Source organism: Pelophylax lessonae, assembly GCF_965119305.1.
Source record: "Pelophylax lessonae genome assembly, chromosome: 4".
NCBI lineage: Eukaryota > Metazoa > Chordata > Amphibia > Anura > Ranidae > Pelophylax > Pelophylax lessonae.
The window spans coordinates 423,673,235-423,690,845 of record NC_138771.1 but is presented as its reverse complement, the minus strand read 5'-3'; the positions used below and the strand labels follow the sequence as shown (position 1 = coordinate 423,690,845).

Sequence of the window (17,611 nt, the reverse complement as noted above, 5' to 3'; positions counted from 1 at the left end):
GTGGTGCCATTTGAAGGAAAATATGTTGCAGAGTAAGTGGTGTCACTGGAAAAAAAAGTTCTGTGCAACAGTGGTGTCTCTCTTTCTGCATTGGTAGTGTCACTAAAAAGAAAAAACATCCCTACATCAGCTGCATCACTGGAAGAAACAGCACTACAAAGCTCCGCCTCCAATACAGAGGTCTTCACTTAACTCTGCCCCTCCTCACTACAAAGCTCCCCCACCCTTCCCCCTTTAATATAGAGCATCTTCTCCTCTCCCGAGTACACAGAGCTTCCCCCTCCTCCCTCTCCCCCTCAGTACGCAGAGCTCCCCCTTCTCCCTCTCCATCCAGCACAGATCTCTCCCCTCCTCCCTCTTCTCCAGTACACAGAGCTCTCCTCTGCTCCCTCTACCCCCAGTACACAGAGCTCCCCCTCCTATCTCCTCCCTCTCCCCCAGTACACATGGCTCCCCTCCTCCTTCTCCCCCCAGTACACAGAGCCCCCTCCTTCCTCTCCCCCCAGTATAGATCTTCCCCCCTCCTCCCTATTCCCCCAGTACATAGAGCTCCCCCTCCTCCCTCTCCCCCCAGTTTACAGAGCCTCCTCCTTCTCCCCCGGTAGAGAGCTCTCCCGCCTCCCAGTTCAAAAAGCTCCCCCCTCCTCCCTTTTCCTTCAGCACAGAGCTCCCCCTCCTCTCTTTTCCCCCAGTACACAGAGCTCCTCCCTTCTCTCTATTCCCCCAGTACACAGAGCTCCCCCTGCTCCCTCTCCTCTAATACAGAGTCCCCCCTCCTCTCTTCCCACTACGCAGAGCCCTCTCAGTATACAGAGCCCCTCCCAGTATATGGAGCCCCCCCCCAGTACATAGAGCCCCCTGTACTCAAAGCCCCCTCATACTCAACACCCCAGTATTCAAAGCTCCCATAGTACACAGAGCCCCCCCAGTACACAGAGCTCCCCCAGTACTTAAAGCCTAACCTAGTACACAGAGCCCCTATGAGAACATAGAGCCCAAAGTACACAGATCCTCCCCCCAGTACTCAGAGCCCCACCCCCTCCCTTCCCAGGTCACAAAGCCCACTCTGCTACCACCAACCCCTACCCCACAGTTCTTATGCAGTCCTGCGGGATGCAGCTGCTCCTCATGCACTGAGGGGATCCTCTCCCTTAAAAACACAAAATAGGAACCTGCTTATGAGTTTACAAATGGCAGCGGGTCAGCAGGTAACACAGGGCTAGTGCTGTCTGATGGTAGATCCATTCACCTTACAGTGTCAGAATAATTTTAGCAAGGCCAGGCAGAGTGATCTCTTGCACATGAGCAACTTTGTAATGCCAATGCTGAAGTCATTTTGAAAAGGTGTAGGTGATGGTGCAGGAAAACTTACTTCACAGGTATTTATCACCAACGCTGGAGCATTCTTTACTTTTTATACCATATAAAGGCTATTAACATTAACACCAAAGTAAAAGTTATTCACACTCACACTAACACCTGTATCTGTGCCTGAATTTCATTGCCTATGTATTGTTGCAACTGCCCAAATGGATCTAGCATATTTTAACAATTGTCCATTTGTTGCCTGTGTATTTTATTAAATGCTGCCTGTGTATTGTATTGTTTGCCCAATTTATGTCTGTGTTGTAATGACTGACTGTTGCCCGTCTGTTTTTACAATCACCTCTTTATTACAGTACGTATTACCGATAATAGATTGGGTTTACAGGAAGTAGTTTAAATAATGCTGGCTTGCGCCGGTCACTCGGGTTTGAAGGTAAGTATTGCAGAAAATGCTGCTTTTTTCGTTTTACTTGTCTAATTTTTAACAGAGTTTTATTTTAATTACTGTTTGCATCTTTGCAGTTTCCCGTGCATTTAACACTTGAAATCTATTCACACAGACAGAACCACTGCCTTTTATAAACTGAGCATATACTGTGGTATATACTGTATGCTCTCTATATTTAAACTCCCATTGTATTGTTTGTTTTCCTTGAATGCATTTCTAATCACTGCACTGGGTAATGCCTATGGCCATAAATGCAATTCTGTCGTGTTCAGCCAGAAAACAAAGCTATAAGAAAGCTGTAACAGAAATCATTCTAAATGTAGCAAGCAACTTGCTGCATTGTTATTGCTTCAATGTTTTGCAGTAACTTTTCAGCACACATTATGATGAAGATACTAGATTTGGCTAAAATAAAAATTACAAATCTTTCCAAGAATACTAGTGGACACTTGCGGTGCCTAGATATGTTAGTGATAGTGACCCCAATTCCGTAAAGCTTTACCCTGAAATATATCATTTTTTTCTTTGTATTATGGCCCAGTCACTTGTTTGAACATTCAGAAAATTTGAATGTATTATCTCGTTGCTGTTCTAGTGAACAGAACAGCACTTCGAGAATTAGTGCTTAACAAATGCAGAACTGGGGGTACTTAGCAGGTACCCCCTAATTGTTTGAAATTGTTTTCAAAAAAAATCTATGTATCATACATATCTGTTTTAGCTTAGATATACTGTATTATTTGCTAACATTCCAGTTAGTATGTTAGCAGAAATATACCTATTATACATTCGCTGTTGTTTGAGAATATCGGCACCAAGCAATACAAATTATTGCATTGCGCTAGGTAAGGGCCAAAATCCTTTAACCAATTCTGGACTGGAAGGATTTGCCCCCTTAATGACCAGGCCATATTTTGCGATGCAGCACTGCGTTAATTTAACGGACAATTGTGCGGTCATGCAACGCTGTACCTAAATAAAAATTGATATCCTTTTTTCCCACAAATAGAGCTTTCTTTTGGTGGTATTTGATCTCCTGTGCGATTTTTATTTTTTGCGCTATAAACAAAAAATGAGCAACAACTCACATTCTGCTATATCATTCCCCAAAAAAAATTTTAAATCTAAATTTTTTAACATTTTAGGCCAATTTGTTTTCTGCTACATATTTTTGGTAAAAATAAGCATATTTTGATTGGTTTGCACAAAAGTTATTGCGTCTGCTAACTACGGGAAAGATTTATGTCATTTTTATTGTCTTTTTTTACTAGTAATGGCAGCAATCTGAAATTTTTTGCGGGACTGCAACATTGCGTCGGATAGATCCGACTCCTGACTGACATTTTTGACACTTTTGGGGGGACCAGTGACATTACTACAGTAATCAGTGCTAAAAATATGCACTGTTACTGTAATAATGACACTGGCAGGAAAGGGGCTAACAGTGTGGGTGATCAGGGGGTTAAATGTGTACCTAGGGGCGTGTTTCTAACTGTGGGGGGCGTGCCTTGTGGAATGACTATAGAGACCTGTGATCCTATACATAAGGATCACAGGGGCTCTGTAATCATTCCAGGGAGAAGAACGGTCAGCTGTGTTTAAAACAGTTGACCGTTCTTTTCTCTCAGCGGGGAGCGATCGCGGGTGTCAGGCGGCAATTGGAGATGCCTGCCCCATGCCTCGGCTTCCCCGCTGACGAGCCGGGGCAGAAGCGTGCCGGCGAGCTCTTGCCCCCTAGCTGCAGGCCCGCGACTGACGTAGACATACGTCGGTTTGCCTGGGAGAGCCACACTGTCGCAGTAAAAAGGTGGCGTGTGGTCGGCAACCGGTTAATAAATTCCAATCAAAATCTATAGTTTGATGTGATGGAGTAGAAATGTCCAAAAGGTTAATTTCTCTTTAATTATTTTATTTAAAAATGTAGGTTAATACACAAAAAGTATATGAGGCTGTTTAAAAAGTTATCTCAATGCATTTAAAGATCTTGATTAGATTTATGTTAAGCTAAATTAGCAAAAGGAATAACTATGTGGCTATAACTATAACTATATATATACTTGTATACTTATATATATATATACTTATATATAAGTATACTTATATATACAGCATATATATATATATATATATATATATATATATATATATATATACTATAACTATATAATAACTATAAGCCCACTTCTTCCCAGAAAAAGTATGCTGCAGAGCTACTAACAATGATCATTTTGACTGTTTCACATAAAACCTGTTACACCAGATGAAAGTTCAGAACGCAAAATATTTTGTGATTATACATTATGAAGAAACCAAGTCTTTTCTCTGACAGTTCATTTATAGACTCTCCTACATCCCAGGGTGGCATTTATAAAGCCGCAGTATAACCCAAGTTCCTAAAGCATTTTTTAAACCACTGCTGTGTGCTTCATCATAAATGTGTATTATACTTAATTTGTTTGGGACTCTGAAGCAATCAAAGCTCCATTCATTCTAATGACTGGGAGGAAAAACAAGTGCATCTGGAAGGAGGAGGAGAAAACATCACATGACCTGTTTGTAATCATGTGACAGTTCTTGCCTCCTAGCCACTAGCGTTTTCTACGGTGTATTGCAGAGAACAGATGACAGGACATCAGAGTGCACACATTGTGCTCTGCATATTATAAATAAAACACCAGTGTAAGGTATTGGCAGAAATTAAGTATTTTCCAGTGTAAAGTATTTCTATAAATAAACAGAACAATTTGTAGTATACACTGCGCTAAACATTTGGATTACTTTAGGCACTGAACCCATCACAAACCATACTGGTCGGTAAACGCATCAAGTGAAAAAATAATCATCTCATATACTGATGCAACAAGAAGTTTGACCAGTAGACACAATACCAAAGAGTGTCACCAAAGCCTGTGATCCTCTGCTGATCATCAAGCCTTGCCACACTTTGCTTTATGGCTTAAAATTTTTTTTACAGTACTCCTGAGGTAGTATCTTTCAGGTACAGAGAGTGAAGGGAGCCCTCCAGCTGGACAATATTGTTGATAGCACAAGCAAAGTGCAGACAGTTTATAACACCGTCAGCCGTTTTTTCCACACTGTAATGTACTGCCTCTGACAGCATGTTATAATGGAAACCTAAATACCACTTTATTGGCAAGAGAACGGGAGATTGATTGATCATCGGATAACACACATATTGCCACTAGGATTTTCATATGCTGGCATTCGTTTCCCTTTGGTTATACAAGCGAGCATTGACCACCCTGCATAAGGGGGTCACTGGTTTTCTGGTGAGCCTCCTGTGTGGACTTACTTCTGAGTGTCACTTTGGCTACTCCTGGATCTTTTTTCAAGCATAGAAGGAATTATATTTGGGAGTTTTTACTTTTAACCACTTGCCGACTGGACCATAGCCAAATGACGGCTACAGCGCAGTCAGCTTGACAATACAATGACGTCCTCCCAGAATCGCGCTTCCCGCGTGCCCCCTGGGGCATGCACACGGAAGTGTCCATGTTTGCCGGGTCCATCACGGATCGTGGTAAATGGCCAATGACAGAGGCCCTTTACCACGTGATCGCTCCAGCCAATGACGGAGCGATCAGTTGTCAACAAATCAGCGCATGTCCGGTTCAGTTCTCTCCTCTTCTCGCACGCTGTACACAGGGTGTGAGGAAAGAAGGGAGGTTGCAGCACAGATCTTCCACTGCCTCCTCCATGCCTCAATCATGTCCATTTATGCCTCAATCATACCTCAGTCATGCCCATCCATGCCTCAGTCATGCCTATCCTTGCCTCATTTATGCCCATCCGTGCCACACATATACCTCATCTGTGCCCATCCATGCCTCATCTTTGCCCACCCATGCCACCTCAGTGCTCATCCGTGCTCATCCTTGCCACGTAAGTGCTCATCTGTGCCACATCCATGCCACATCAGTGCTCATCCCTGCCAAATTCATGCCACGTCAGGGCTCATCCATGACACATCAGTGCTCATCCATGCCACATCATTGCTCATCTGTGCCACATCCTTGCCACATCAGTGCTCATCTGTGCCACATTCATGCCACCTCAGCGCTCATCCATGCCACATCAGCGCTCATCCATGCCACATCAGTGCTCATCCATGCCATATCCATGCCACATCAGTGTTCATCCATGTCATCTCAGTGATCATCCGTGCCACATCCATGCCACGTTAGTGCTCATCCATTGCACATCAGTGCTTGTCTGTGCCACATCCATGGCACATCAGTGCTCATCTGTGCCACATCCATGCCACATCAGTGCCACATCAGTGCTCATCCGTGCCACATCCATGCCACATCAGTGCTCATCCGTGCCACATCAATGCTCATCCGTGCCACATTCATGCCACATCAGGGCTCATTCGTGTCACATCAGTGCTCATCCATACCACATCAGTGCTCATCCATGCCACATCAGTGCTTATCCATGCCACATCAGTGCCACTAGAGTGCTTATCAGTGCCCTACAGTGCCTCACAAAAGTGTAATGGGTAGTCAGGAAATGACTGTGCTCCCTGCATGTTGGGCCTCTGTATTTAGCCAGGCTGTGTAAAAGTCTCACACATACTCAGGAGGAGTAGCAGAATGTATATTAGGGTGTCATGTTTTCAATGTACATGCTATGTGTTAGAAAAATCTTATAAATTGACAACTTTGTGTAAATGTGTAAAAAAAAAAAAAAAAATGTGTTTTCCTTTTCTTTCCACATTTTCCAAAAACTTGTGGAAAAAAATTACATTTTCAAAAGACACATTATGCCTCCTAGTTTAGGTGATGGGGTGTTTGCTTTCCAAAATGGGGTTATTTTGTGGGTGTTTCCATCGTCCTGGTGCTCCAGGGCCTTCAAAAGTGTGATAGGTTGTTAGGAAATTATATGTGTAATTTTTGCTCCTAGAACACCTGGAGGTGTCCCTTGGATGTTGGGTCTCTGTATGTGGCCAGGCTGTGTAAAAGTCTCACACATGTGGTTTCGCCATACTGAGGAGGAGTAGCAGAATGTATTTTGGGGTGTAGTTGCAAGTATGCCTATACAGTGTGTGAAAAATAACTTGATAATATGACCATTTTGTGAAAAAGAAATCTTAATTTTGCAAAGAATTGTAGGAAAAAAATTACAACTTTAAGAAAAACTCACCATGCCTCTTACTAAATACATTGGAATGTCTACTTTCTAAAAAGGGGTCATTTGGGGGGTATTTGTACTTTCCTGGCTTGTTAGTGTCTCAAGAAATCAGACCATCAGTACATCATGTTTAATCAATTTCCAATTGGTTGGCACCATAGCTTGTAGACTCTATAACCTTCACAAAGACCAAATAATATATACTTATTTGGGTTATTCTTACCAAAGATATGTAGCAGTATAACTTTTGGCCAAAATTTATGAAAACAAAATTATTAAATTTGCTAAAATTTAAAGCCGAAACAAAGAAAAATGCATTTTTTTTTTTTTACAAAATCTTCAGCATTTTTTCATTTATAGCAAAAAAATCAAAAAACCCAATGATGATAAAATACCCCCAAAAGAAAGCTCTATTTGTGTGAAAAAAAAAGGATGACAATTTCATATGGATACAGTGTTGCATGACTGAATAATTGTCATTCAAAATGTTACAGCACTGAAAGCAGAAAATTGGTCTGGTTACGAAGGGTCTTTAAGTGCCCAGTGGGTAAGTGATTAAATCACTTTTAACTTTTTACTTTTTATCTTTGATTCACTTTTGCACTTATTAATGCTCATCATGGTGTGTTTATTTTGTTTACAAATTTATTCACATTGTTTATTTATGTGCTGCACTGTTTATTTATGAGATTTTTATATATCTGGTATCAAAGATGTTAGTGTTCAGCTACATCATCTCTTAAGATTTACCAGCGCAGATTCAGTTTTCTTTTATTTATATATTTTTTTCTTAGCAGCAATATTTATCTCAATCATTGTGCACGTTTAAATATTTTTCACAGACAATCTTTAGAATTGCTAGTTGCATCACTAACGATCATGATATGCAGGTCTGCAATTCTCTTGAAGTCCACTTTTTTGTGCCTCACTGGTCGCGGATAGTACTGCCACAGCTCCCGGGGCAGATGCCCCCAATAACCCTCAGTCCATAGTACCACATGCTGAACTCTGAGCTAACCTGTGAGTAAATTGGGGAGAAAATTACTCCTGCTACAGTGGGGTTTTCTCCCCATCCTCCAGTTTGGTTAACCATCAGACTATATTGTGGTCCAAACATTTTTAGGCAGATACACATCTACGCATCATGCACCTGCTCCTGAGGAAGTGGAGCGTACTCCACGAATCATGTGTTTTGTGTGCTCCATACATGTATTTTTTGGAATCAATAATAATAAAGAGCTGATTTGCAAAAAAATTATTATTATTATTCATGTTATGGCTCAATCTGTATATATATATATATATATATATATATATATATATATATATATATATATATATATATATATTTATTTTATATATATATATATATATATATATATATATACACACACAGTGCCTTGCGAAAGTATTCGGCCCCTTTGAACTTTTCGACCTTTTGCCACATTTCAGGCTTCAAACATAAAGATATAAAACTGTAATTTTTTTTTGAAGAATCAACAACAAGTGGGACACAATCATGAAGTGGAACGAAATTTATTGGATATTTCAAACTTTTTTAACAAATAAAAAACTGAAAAATTGGGTGTGCAAAATTATTCAGCCCCTTTACTTTCAGTGCAGCAAACTCTCTCCAGAAGTTCAGTGAGGATCTCTGAATGATCCAACGTTGACCTAAATGACTAATGATGATAAATAGAATCCACCTGTGTGTAATCAAGTCTCCGTATAAATGCACCTGCACTGTGATAGTTTCAGAGGTCCGTTTAATGCACAGAGAGCATCACGAAGAACAAGGAACACACCAGGCAGGTCCAAGATACTGTTGTGGAGAAGCCGGATTTGGATACAAAAAGATTTCCCAAGCTTTAAACATCCCAAGGAGCACTGTGCAAGAGATAATATTGAAATGGAAGGAGTATCAGACCACTGCAAATCTATGAAGACCTGGCAGTCCCTCTAAACTTTCAGCTCATACAAGGAGAAGACTGATCAGAGATGCAGCCAAGAGGCCCATGATCACTCTGGATGAACTGCAGAGATCTACAGCTGAGGTGGGAGACTCTGTCCATAGGACAACAATCAGTCGTATACTGCACAAATCTGGCCTTTATGGAAGAGTGGCAAGAAGAAAGCCATTTCTTAAAGATATCCATAAAAAGTGTTGTTTAAAGTTTGCCACAAGCCACCTGGGAGACACACCAAACATGTGGAAGAAGGTGCTCTGGTCAGATGAAACCAAAATCAAACTTTTTGGCAACAATGCAAAACGTTATGTTTGGCGTAAAAGCAACACAGCTCATCACCCTGAACACACCATCCCCACTGTCAAACATGGTGGTGGCAGCATCATGGTTTGGGCCTGCTTTTCTTCAGCAGGGACAGGGAAGATGGTTAAAATTGATGGGAAGATGGATGGAGCCAAATACAGGACCATTCTGGAAGAAAACCTGATGGAGTCTGCAAAAGATCTAAGACTGGGACGGAGATTTGTCTTCCAACAAGACAATGATCCAAAACATAAAGCAAAATCTACAATGGAATGGTTCACAAATAAACATATCCAGGTGTTAGAATGGCCAAGTCAAAGTCCAGACCTGAATCCAATCGAGAATCTGTGGAAAGAACTGAAAACTTCTGTTCACAAACGCTCTCCATCCAACCTCACTGAGCTCGAGCTGTTTTGCAAGGAGGAAAGGGCAAAAATTTCAGTCTCCCGATGTGCAAAACTGATAGAGACATACCTCAAGCGACTTACAGCTGTAATCGCAGCAAAAGGTGGCGCTACAAAGTATTAAATTAAGGGGGCTGAATAATTTTACACGCCCAATTTTTCAGTTTTTTATTTGTTAAAAAAGTTTGAAATATCCAATAAATTTCGTTCCACTTCATGATTGTGTCCCACTTGTTGTTGATTCTTCAAAAAAAATTACAGTTTTATATCTTTATGTTTGAAGCCTGAAATGTGGCAAAAGGTCGAAAAGTTCAAGGGGGCCGAATACTTTCGCAAGGCACTGTATATATATATACTGTATATATATATATATATGTGTTGTATATGTGTTTGTATATATATAGTTTGTATATATATAAATGTGTTTTTATGCATTGATCATTTTACCATCCCCTTTTTTATTACCCCCACGGGGCACTGCTACAGTGGAATTGTACTGAGAGTCCAGTCATGTCAGACTTTGTTTACTGTTTGGGTCTGATCCTGGCTATGGCTCAGTGATATAGTGTATAATTTTGTACACCTACACAATTTTACATATAACATGCACATACAAATATTTCTGTTTACAGCCTTGGTTATTGCTTTCAGCCACTGAACTTGGCTTTATGCCAATAATGGTACTGACATTGTTCTGACATCATTGAAGGAGTCCGCCTCCAGTAAATGTCATTGCTCATGATCCCCAGCCATTCATAACTTGTGTTGGCAAGACTCTACATGCAGCAAAACCAACTCCATTTGTTATGGTGTTGTCTCATCACAATATCGGCTCTGTTAGATAACCTTGGCTTAATATAATTTAAGGTATTACCATTTCTGCCTTGGATTTAATATTTGTTTATTTTTTAAGAAAATCCACTGTGTTTATTGGAATCTATTTAAATTTTACTTGATGCCAATCAGGAACTGTATTGCTAACATTCCAAAGTTAACTGTAGGTAACAGTAGACAGCATTAGACATACTACCCTGGCAAAAAATTAAAGTGACACTAAACAACATTCTTATTCTCCAAAAATAATTGATACACATTCAATTTAATGGTCCTGTAATCTATTTTTCATGAAATAATTTCTTACTGTTTTTTCTACCTCCTTGTAATGTATTCTATGAACTCTTGAACCTCTCCTTTTCCCCCCTCACTTCCATATGTTTGGAACAAGCAGTGCACATGTGGTTGCAGTCATACATTGCTCTATGCACACTATACATCCCATAGTTCATAGTCCCAAGAGCAAGTGATTTTTTTTTTTTTAAGAGTTTAGTGTCACTTTAAACCTGAGCATTCCTCACTGGGCACAACACAGTTTGTAATAATCTGCAGACAAATTATGGTGCATGTGATATAAATTATAATAATAGTTTTCCAAAAGGTGGCATTACAATTTAGGTAGAATAATCTTGACGAGTCAGTCTACTGATATATGAGTTTTGGGTGGACTTGGGCGAGATGAATGATACACCGGATGCTTGCATCTCTTACAGACTCTAATGGAGAGGACGTTGGAGGGTCTCAAGTTAGCCCTTCTCAGCATAGTGTTTAACTCCTTCTGCTACATTTTGCATAAAATTAAAATTAATAAAAAAAATAAATTAAAAAAAAACTGAGCCCTCCACATGCATAAATGCTGGAACCAGATTTTCTGAGCGGTATAATATGCCAGGGAATGTGCGAACCTGCTAGCAGTCTACCTTCGCTCAAATATCAGTTTTTCATGAACTGCCACTTTTAGAAATTTGGTGGTTTATAAAACTTTTGTTTTGCTGTATACCTAATATAAACTACACATGCTTGTCATGTATAGCTGTCAGCCCTTATAATTTTTGAAGTTGAGATTTCAATGCAGAAACACCAAAATCTGCATCTTAATGTTAACATCAAAATATTTTAAAAATGTTTTATTAGGTTTTAGGTTTATATCTGTCTTTTTACTAATAAAAAAACATATACACAAACACACAGTAAACTATTTCATAAGCTGTAGTCATACAGACGTATACGCACCATTGGTTTGTAATTTGAAATTCAACACATTTTAAAAAAATAACTATTGTTTTGGAAACAAAAAGTGATACGGTCAATGTTTCATCGGGGTTTATATACTGTACATGTTATTTCACCTGATGTTCCAGGAAGCCATCATGAAAGTCTGCATAGATACAGCAAATCTTTAACTAATAACGGTCGTAAGGCAACTCATTTCTTGTGTATAGTGTTTAAGAGCCTACAGGGAATTCTAGACTGGATAATGAAATCAACTTACCGTCATAATTAACGATAATGATAGCAAGCATGTAATCCTTGCCCAGCATCTTCAGAGAGCCAGGGCTTCAGCCACAACAGGCGGAGGGTGTCCAACCTCTGCAAAATGCCAATACGATGGGGAAAATAGAGCAAGCAAGGTGAAGGGATGTTAAGAGTGTTAGCTCCTTTGTAGATCAGCCTGCAAACAGAGCAGAAAAGTCATCAGCACCAATCTGCGAGAAGGATGTGGTACTGATATATACAGTGTGCACTGGACAGGAGAAAAGCAATAATGAAAGAGGGAGGCTGGGAGGAGAGGCAGGAGTGAGCTGTTAGAGGGAGTTGCATTCTGGGAGGAGCTGTCCAGTACTGATGAATGATGCTCTTGTACACTAGCTCAGTGTAACACATCCTATGGATTCAAATCAGACATTCCTACACTAAGTACATTCAGCAAAGCAGAGATAGCTCAGAAATGATACAAACTGTCCATAATTTCATAAAAAAAAAAAAAATTTAAAAACATATGCTGCTGTGATAAAAATGAGCTTCTATTTAATTGGAGTTATATGAAGTTACAGTTTTACTGTGGTAGGCGGTCCCCCCATGGAGAGAGCGTGTTGCAGTCCTTCCTTTGAGAACTGTACTATATTTAGAAGCCTTGGTTCCACCTGCAGGATCCCCAGGGCGAGCAGGAAGACGTAATAATGGGCTAATACAATTGTAGCTGTACATGTTGACCAAAGGCAAGTGAATGGGAAATTTACAGAACATGTAATCTGTATGTCAGAAAAGGACCGTGACTGTGTTCAAATGTTATAGGAATACTGTGATTCTTTGGAAAGCAGAATTGTGTCATCAAATGAATGCTGCATTTTAATATAACCGTATCACTTTATTAGGGACAGAAATGTAATCCATGGTATATATATATATATATATATATATATATACAGTATCTATGTTGAATTACACATCACTGACCCATTTGTTTTTTTTCTATTTTGTTTTTGCTGGCTGTGCATTAAAGTGGAACAAAACCCATCAATTTAGGCGGAACTAAACCCACTGATTTAACTGTTTCCCAAAACAATTACATTTAACCACTTAAGCCCCGGAAGACTTTACCCCCTTCCTGACCAGGGCCTATTTTGCGATTCGGCACTGCGTAACTTAACGGACAATTGCGCAGTCGTGCGACGCTGTACCTAAACGAATTTGGCGTCCTTTTTTTCCCACAAACAGAGCTTTCTTTTGGTGGTATTTGATCACCTGTGAGATTTTTTGATCATGCGCTATAAACAAAAAAAGAGCGTCAATTTTGCAAAAATAACAATATTTTTCACATTTTTTTATATGAAATTCCCAAAAAAAAATTTAAAAATCACATTTTTTTAACATTATAGGCCAATTTGTTTTATGCTACATATGTTTGGTAAAAAAAATTGCAAAAAGCGTATTTTGATTGGTTTGCGCAAAAGTTATTGCGTTTACTAACTAATCGCGGCGATCTGCAATTTTTTTTGTAGGACTGCGACATTGCGGCGGACAAATCGGACCCTTGACTGGCATTTTTGACACTTTTAGCGTTACCAGTGACATTACTGCAGTAATCAGTGCTATACATATGCACTGTTACTGTAAAAATAACACTGGCAGTGAAGGAGTTAACTTTATTGGAGAGGGAGTGGTTAAGTGTGTCCCTAGGGGCGTGTTTCTAACTGTGATTGGCTGTGGCTACTAGTGTAAGAACAGAGATCAACGGTCCTACATAGTAGAACCATGTGATCTCCATTCTTACACAGGGAAGAATGACAGGCGGCTTTGTTTACATTAGCCGCCTGCCTTTCTTCCCGGTGTAACGGACGATCGCGAGTGCCCGGCGGACTTCAGGTCACATGTGCAGGCAACTGCAGATCAAACAGAGGCTAATATGACAGCTTCCTTGGCTGAAAAAGGATAGGAGGGTTTAGTTCTACTTTAACTGCTTCCCCAAACAGTTACATTCAAGACATGTTGTGAATGATAACCATCACAGTTGCTTGTGCTCTCAACTGAATTGTCAAGCTATCAAATGGTTAGTGTCATAAATTATGGCATTTGCTGCACCATGGCAACTGCAGATCAGTCAGCATCTTTGGCTGTAAAGGATAGGAGGGTTTAGTTCTGCTTAAAGAGGAGGTCCAGCCCCCCCCTCCCAACAAAAACATTTAAAGTCAGCTGCTACAAATACTGTAGCTGCTAACTTTTAATATTAGAACACTTACCTGTCTTGGAATCCAACAGTGCCGATGTTTCCATGGGCTCTCGTGTGCTGCCGCCGCCTTTGCCTATAAGGGAAACAGGCAGTGAAGCCTTGTGGATTCACAGCCAGTTCCCTACCGTGCATGCGCGAAGCACCCTGCCCTTTGTGAATAGCCTGGTGGCAGAGGAAAGAGGAGGGGGGCTGAACTTCTGGGTGATCTTGCCACAGTGAAATCACCTGGAAGTGGGAGCAGGTACCTGTCAGAACCAGGTATCCGTTCCCTTCCCCCCCCCCCCCCCCGAAAGGTGCCAAATGTGGCACCAGAGGCACCTTTTGGGTGGAGCTCCACTTTAAGTTAAGCTCAAACTGCTGCAAGCCAATAAAAGAAGCATAAAAGAAGAGTTTTATTTCGAGCAGGTGAAATAATCCATTTTGCCAGAATTGGAACCTTGTTCTTATAACTATTAGGATTTTGAAAAGGCTTATACTTTTTATTACCTTTTATTATTGTTCTCCCTCCCCCCCCCCCACCAAGTGCCCTCATAGCAAGCTGCTTGCTATAAGGGCACTAATGCGTGTTTGCTCCCGAGCCCCACTCTGTGCATCCATAACACAATGGCTGGTGCTGCTGTGTCTCAGCCAATGAGGTGGGAGAGAGCCAGGAGAGCCTCTATTCTTGTGCATATATGGCTGGATCAAGATTGGGCTCAGGTACGTATAATGGGACTTTTTTTCATTTTCTAAAACAAACACCACATACATTCCATAATCACATATTTGACCTTTACATAGTAAATATAGAAAGCATTTAAAGACATAAAACCTAGCAGTTAACTAAAAATGGAGCACTCAAAAAAAAAAATGGAGCACTCAGCATCTGGTGCATGGTAGCCAGTCAGCTTCTAACTGCAACTTGTCCAATTAAGCTTCCATAATAAAAAACCTGTAAGCTGATTGGTTTCCATGCAGAGCTGCAAAAGATAGTGCTCCAGTTTTGGTGAATCTCCCCCACAGTGTCAAAGCATATTCATGATTATACATGTACACAGAAGTAATTAAACGCTAATCAATATATGAAATATTTTGAAGTAAAGGTCTCAAATCTAAAAGCATTATACTAGACCAAAAACTGCAACCTAAACCAACTGTTGGCCACTGCTACAGAGCATGTACAGTATCTCACAAAAGTGAGTACACCCCTCACATTTTTGTAAATATTTTATTATATATTTTCATGTGACAACACTGAACACAATTATACTTTGCTACAATGTAAAGTAGTGAGTGTACAGCTTGTATAACAGTGTAAATTTGCTGCCCCCTCAAAATAACTCCATTAAAGTGGAGTTCCGGCCTCAAAAACATCTTTGGGCCATCCGCTTGCTTTAAATCCCCTAAAAAACAATTGGATAGTGCCGATTTTTTTTTCTTTACTTACCTTGTTTTTGAAGAAAATATACTTACCTTCCTTCTACTTCCTCCCTCTGTGGCCGCAGCCTGTGCTGTCACTTCCTGCTTGCCTTGACTTCTGGGAGCTGAACGTCATCGCTCCCAGGAGTCAATGCGCCTGCACCGGCCCCGCTCGTCAGTTCCAGTGCAGGTGCATCATTCCCTGCTAAAGAGCTTCTGGGCATGCCCAGAAGCTGTGCAGGGATGACGCGCCTGCCCCGGAAGTGACGAGCGGGGCCGGTGCAGGCGCATTCTGGGATGAAGAGGACACCGAAGAGGACACCGAAGAGGACGCCCTGGCTTCAGCTGCCCACACCGGAGATGGCAGCGCTGGACAAGAAATTTTCAAGGTAAGTATTTCTTCTAAAGGTAAGTGCGACCTGGGACAGTTCAAAGGCTATCCATTCTGGAATGCACTAGCCCTGACTGTCCCGGGGGTATATTTATCTCCAAACCATTTCTGAGGCCGGAACTCTGCTTTAATGTCTAAACCGCTGGCAGCAAAAGTGAGTACTCCCCTAAGTGAAAATGTCCAAATTGGGCCCAATTTGTTTTTTTCCCTCCCTGGTGTTATGTGATTTGTTAGTGTTACAAGGTCTCAGGTGTGAATGGGGAGCAGGTGTGTTAAATTTGGTATTTTGAAATTTGAAAGCTGAATTTCTGTACTTCCAGCATCAATATCGGTAGGGCAACTAGGGGATTTGAAAGATAAAATAACAGGACATCCGCGTAGGCAGAAAGTATGTTTCATAGAGCCGACATGGATCCCAGAAATGTCTATATTGCTCCGTACCCTTCGCAAAAATGGTTCAAAAACCAAAGCGAACAATAGTGGGGAGAGCGGACACCCCTGCCTTGTCCCATTGTGTATGACGAAGGAGTCTGAGAGTACACCATTAACTTCCACCCGAGCCCTAGGTTCTTTGTAAAGGGATGCCACCCAACCCATCATACGGTCTCCCAAGCCCATCCCGCGTAACACTCCAAACATATAGACCCAATTTACCCTGTCAAAGGCTTTTTCACCGTCCATCGAGAAGACAACACAGGGCACTCACTCTGATCCACTTTGAGTCCAATGAAGAATGTGCAAAGCTCTTATTGAGTTGCCTCTCGCCTCTCGGCCCACCATAAACTCTGTTTGGTCAGGATGGAAATAATGCTGTTACATGATGTTAGAGGCAGAGAGCCAAAATCTTAGCCAGTAATTTGGTGTCAGAATTCAACAGAGAAATGGGTCTATAATTTGCACAATATTGGGGATCTTTGCCCGGCTTGGGTAGGACTGTCACATGGGCAAGCACCGTTTGGAGGGCAAATGATTAGTGGCGTCAATAGAATTGAAGTAGCTACATAGTGGAGAGGCCAGAATTGGGAAAAGTTTCTTATAATAAGCATTAGTAAAGCTGTCCAGACCAGGACTCTTGCCTAACGGCAAACCAGCAACTGCTACAGTGATCTCCTCTGATGTAATAGGGCATTCCAATGCCTCCAACACCTGGGATGACAGGACTGGAAACTTGGAGGCTCTGAGATACGCCCTAACATTATCCACATGAGACAATGTTTCTCCCTGTGGAGAAGGTGGTGGGATACTATACAAGGAGCCATAGTACTGCTGAAACTCAGCTGCTATGGAGTGGGTGTCAACTACCTGCTTATTCTGGACCATCAAACCATGATGTAAGGCCTTTTGTTTCATTAACTGTCTAGTCAGAAGGTGACCACATTTATTCCCAGGTTTGTAAAAGCGGTGTGCATAGTACCGGAGCTTATCCTTAGCTCTGCGGTCCAAACACTGGGAGAGGCTAGACCGTAGCACCTTCAACTGTAGGGCATCTGCTGGAGTAAAATTTATTTTATGCTTTACCTCAAGAGCATGAATCTTGTCTAATAACTCAACATTTTTTTTTTTTTTTTGCCTTTCTTTTTTAATACGAGAGCCTTGGTAGATCAGTTCCCCTCTGGTGGCAGCTTTATGGCCTCCCCAGACTGCCTAGGTGGACAC

The 17,611-nt window shown here is 41.1% G+C and overlaps 1 protein-coding gene across 1 annotated transcript in view; it reads right to left on the bottom strand.

Moving 5' to 3' along the window:
• Nucleotides 1-12,248, bottom strand: part of APBB3 (amyloid beta precursor protein binding family B member 3) — a 178,757-nt gene extending 166,509 nt beyond the window's left edge. Inside the window, exon 1 of the mRNA XM_082252887.1 lies at nt 11,929-12,248. Within this exon, the coding sequence (XP_082109013.1) occupies nt 11,929-11,977 (49 nt within the window). The 5' untranslated portion in view covers nt 11,978-12,248. The remainder of the gene's footprint in view (nt 1-11,928) is intronic.
• Between the last annotated feature and the right edge of the window lie 5,363 nt (nt 12,249-17,611).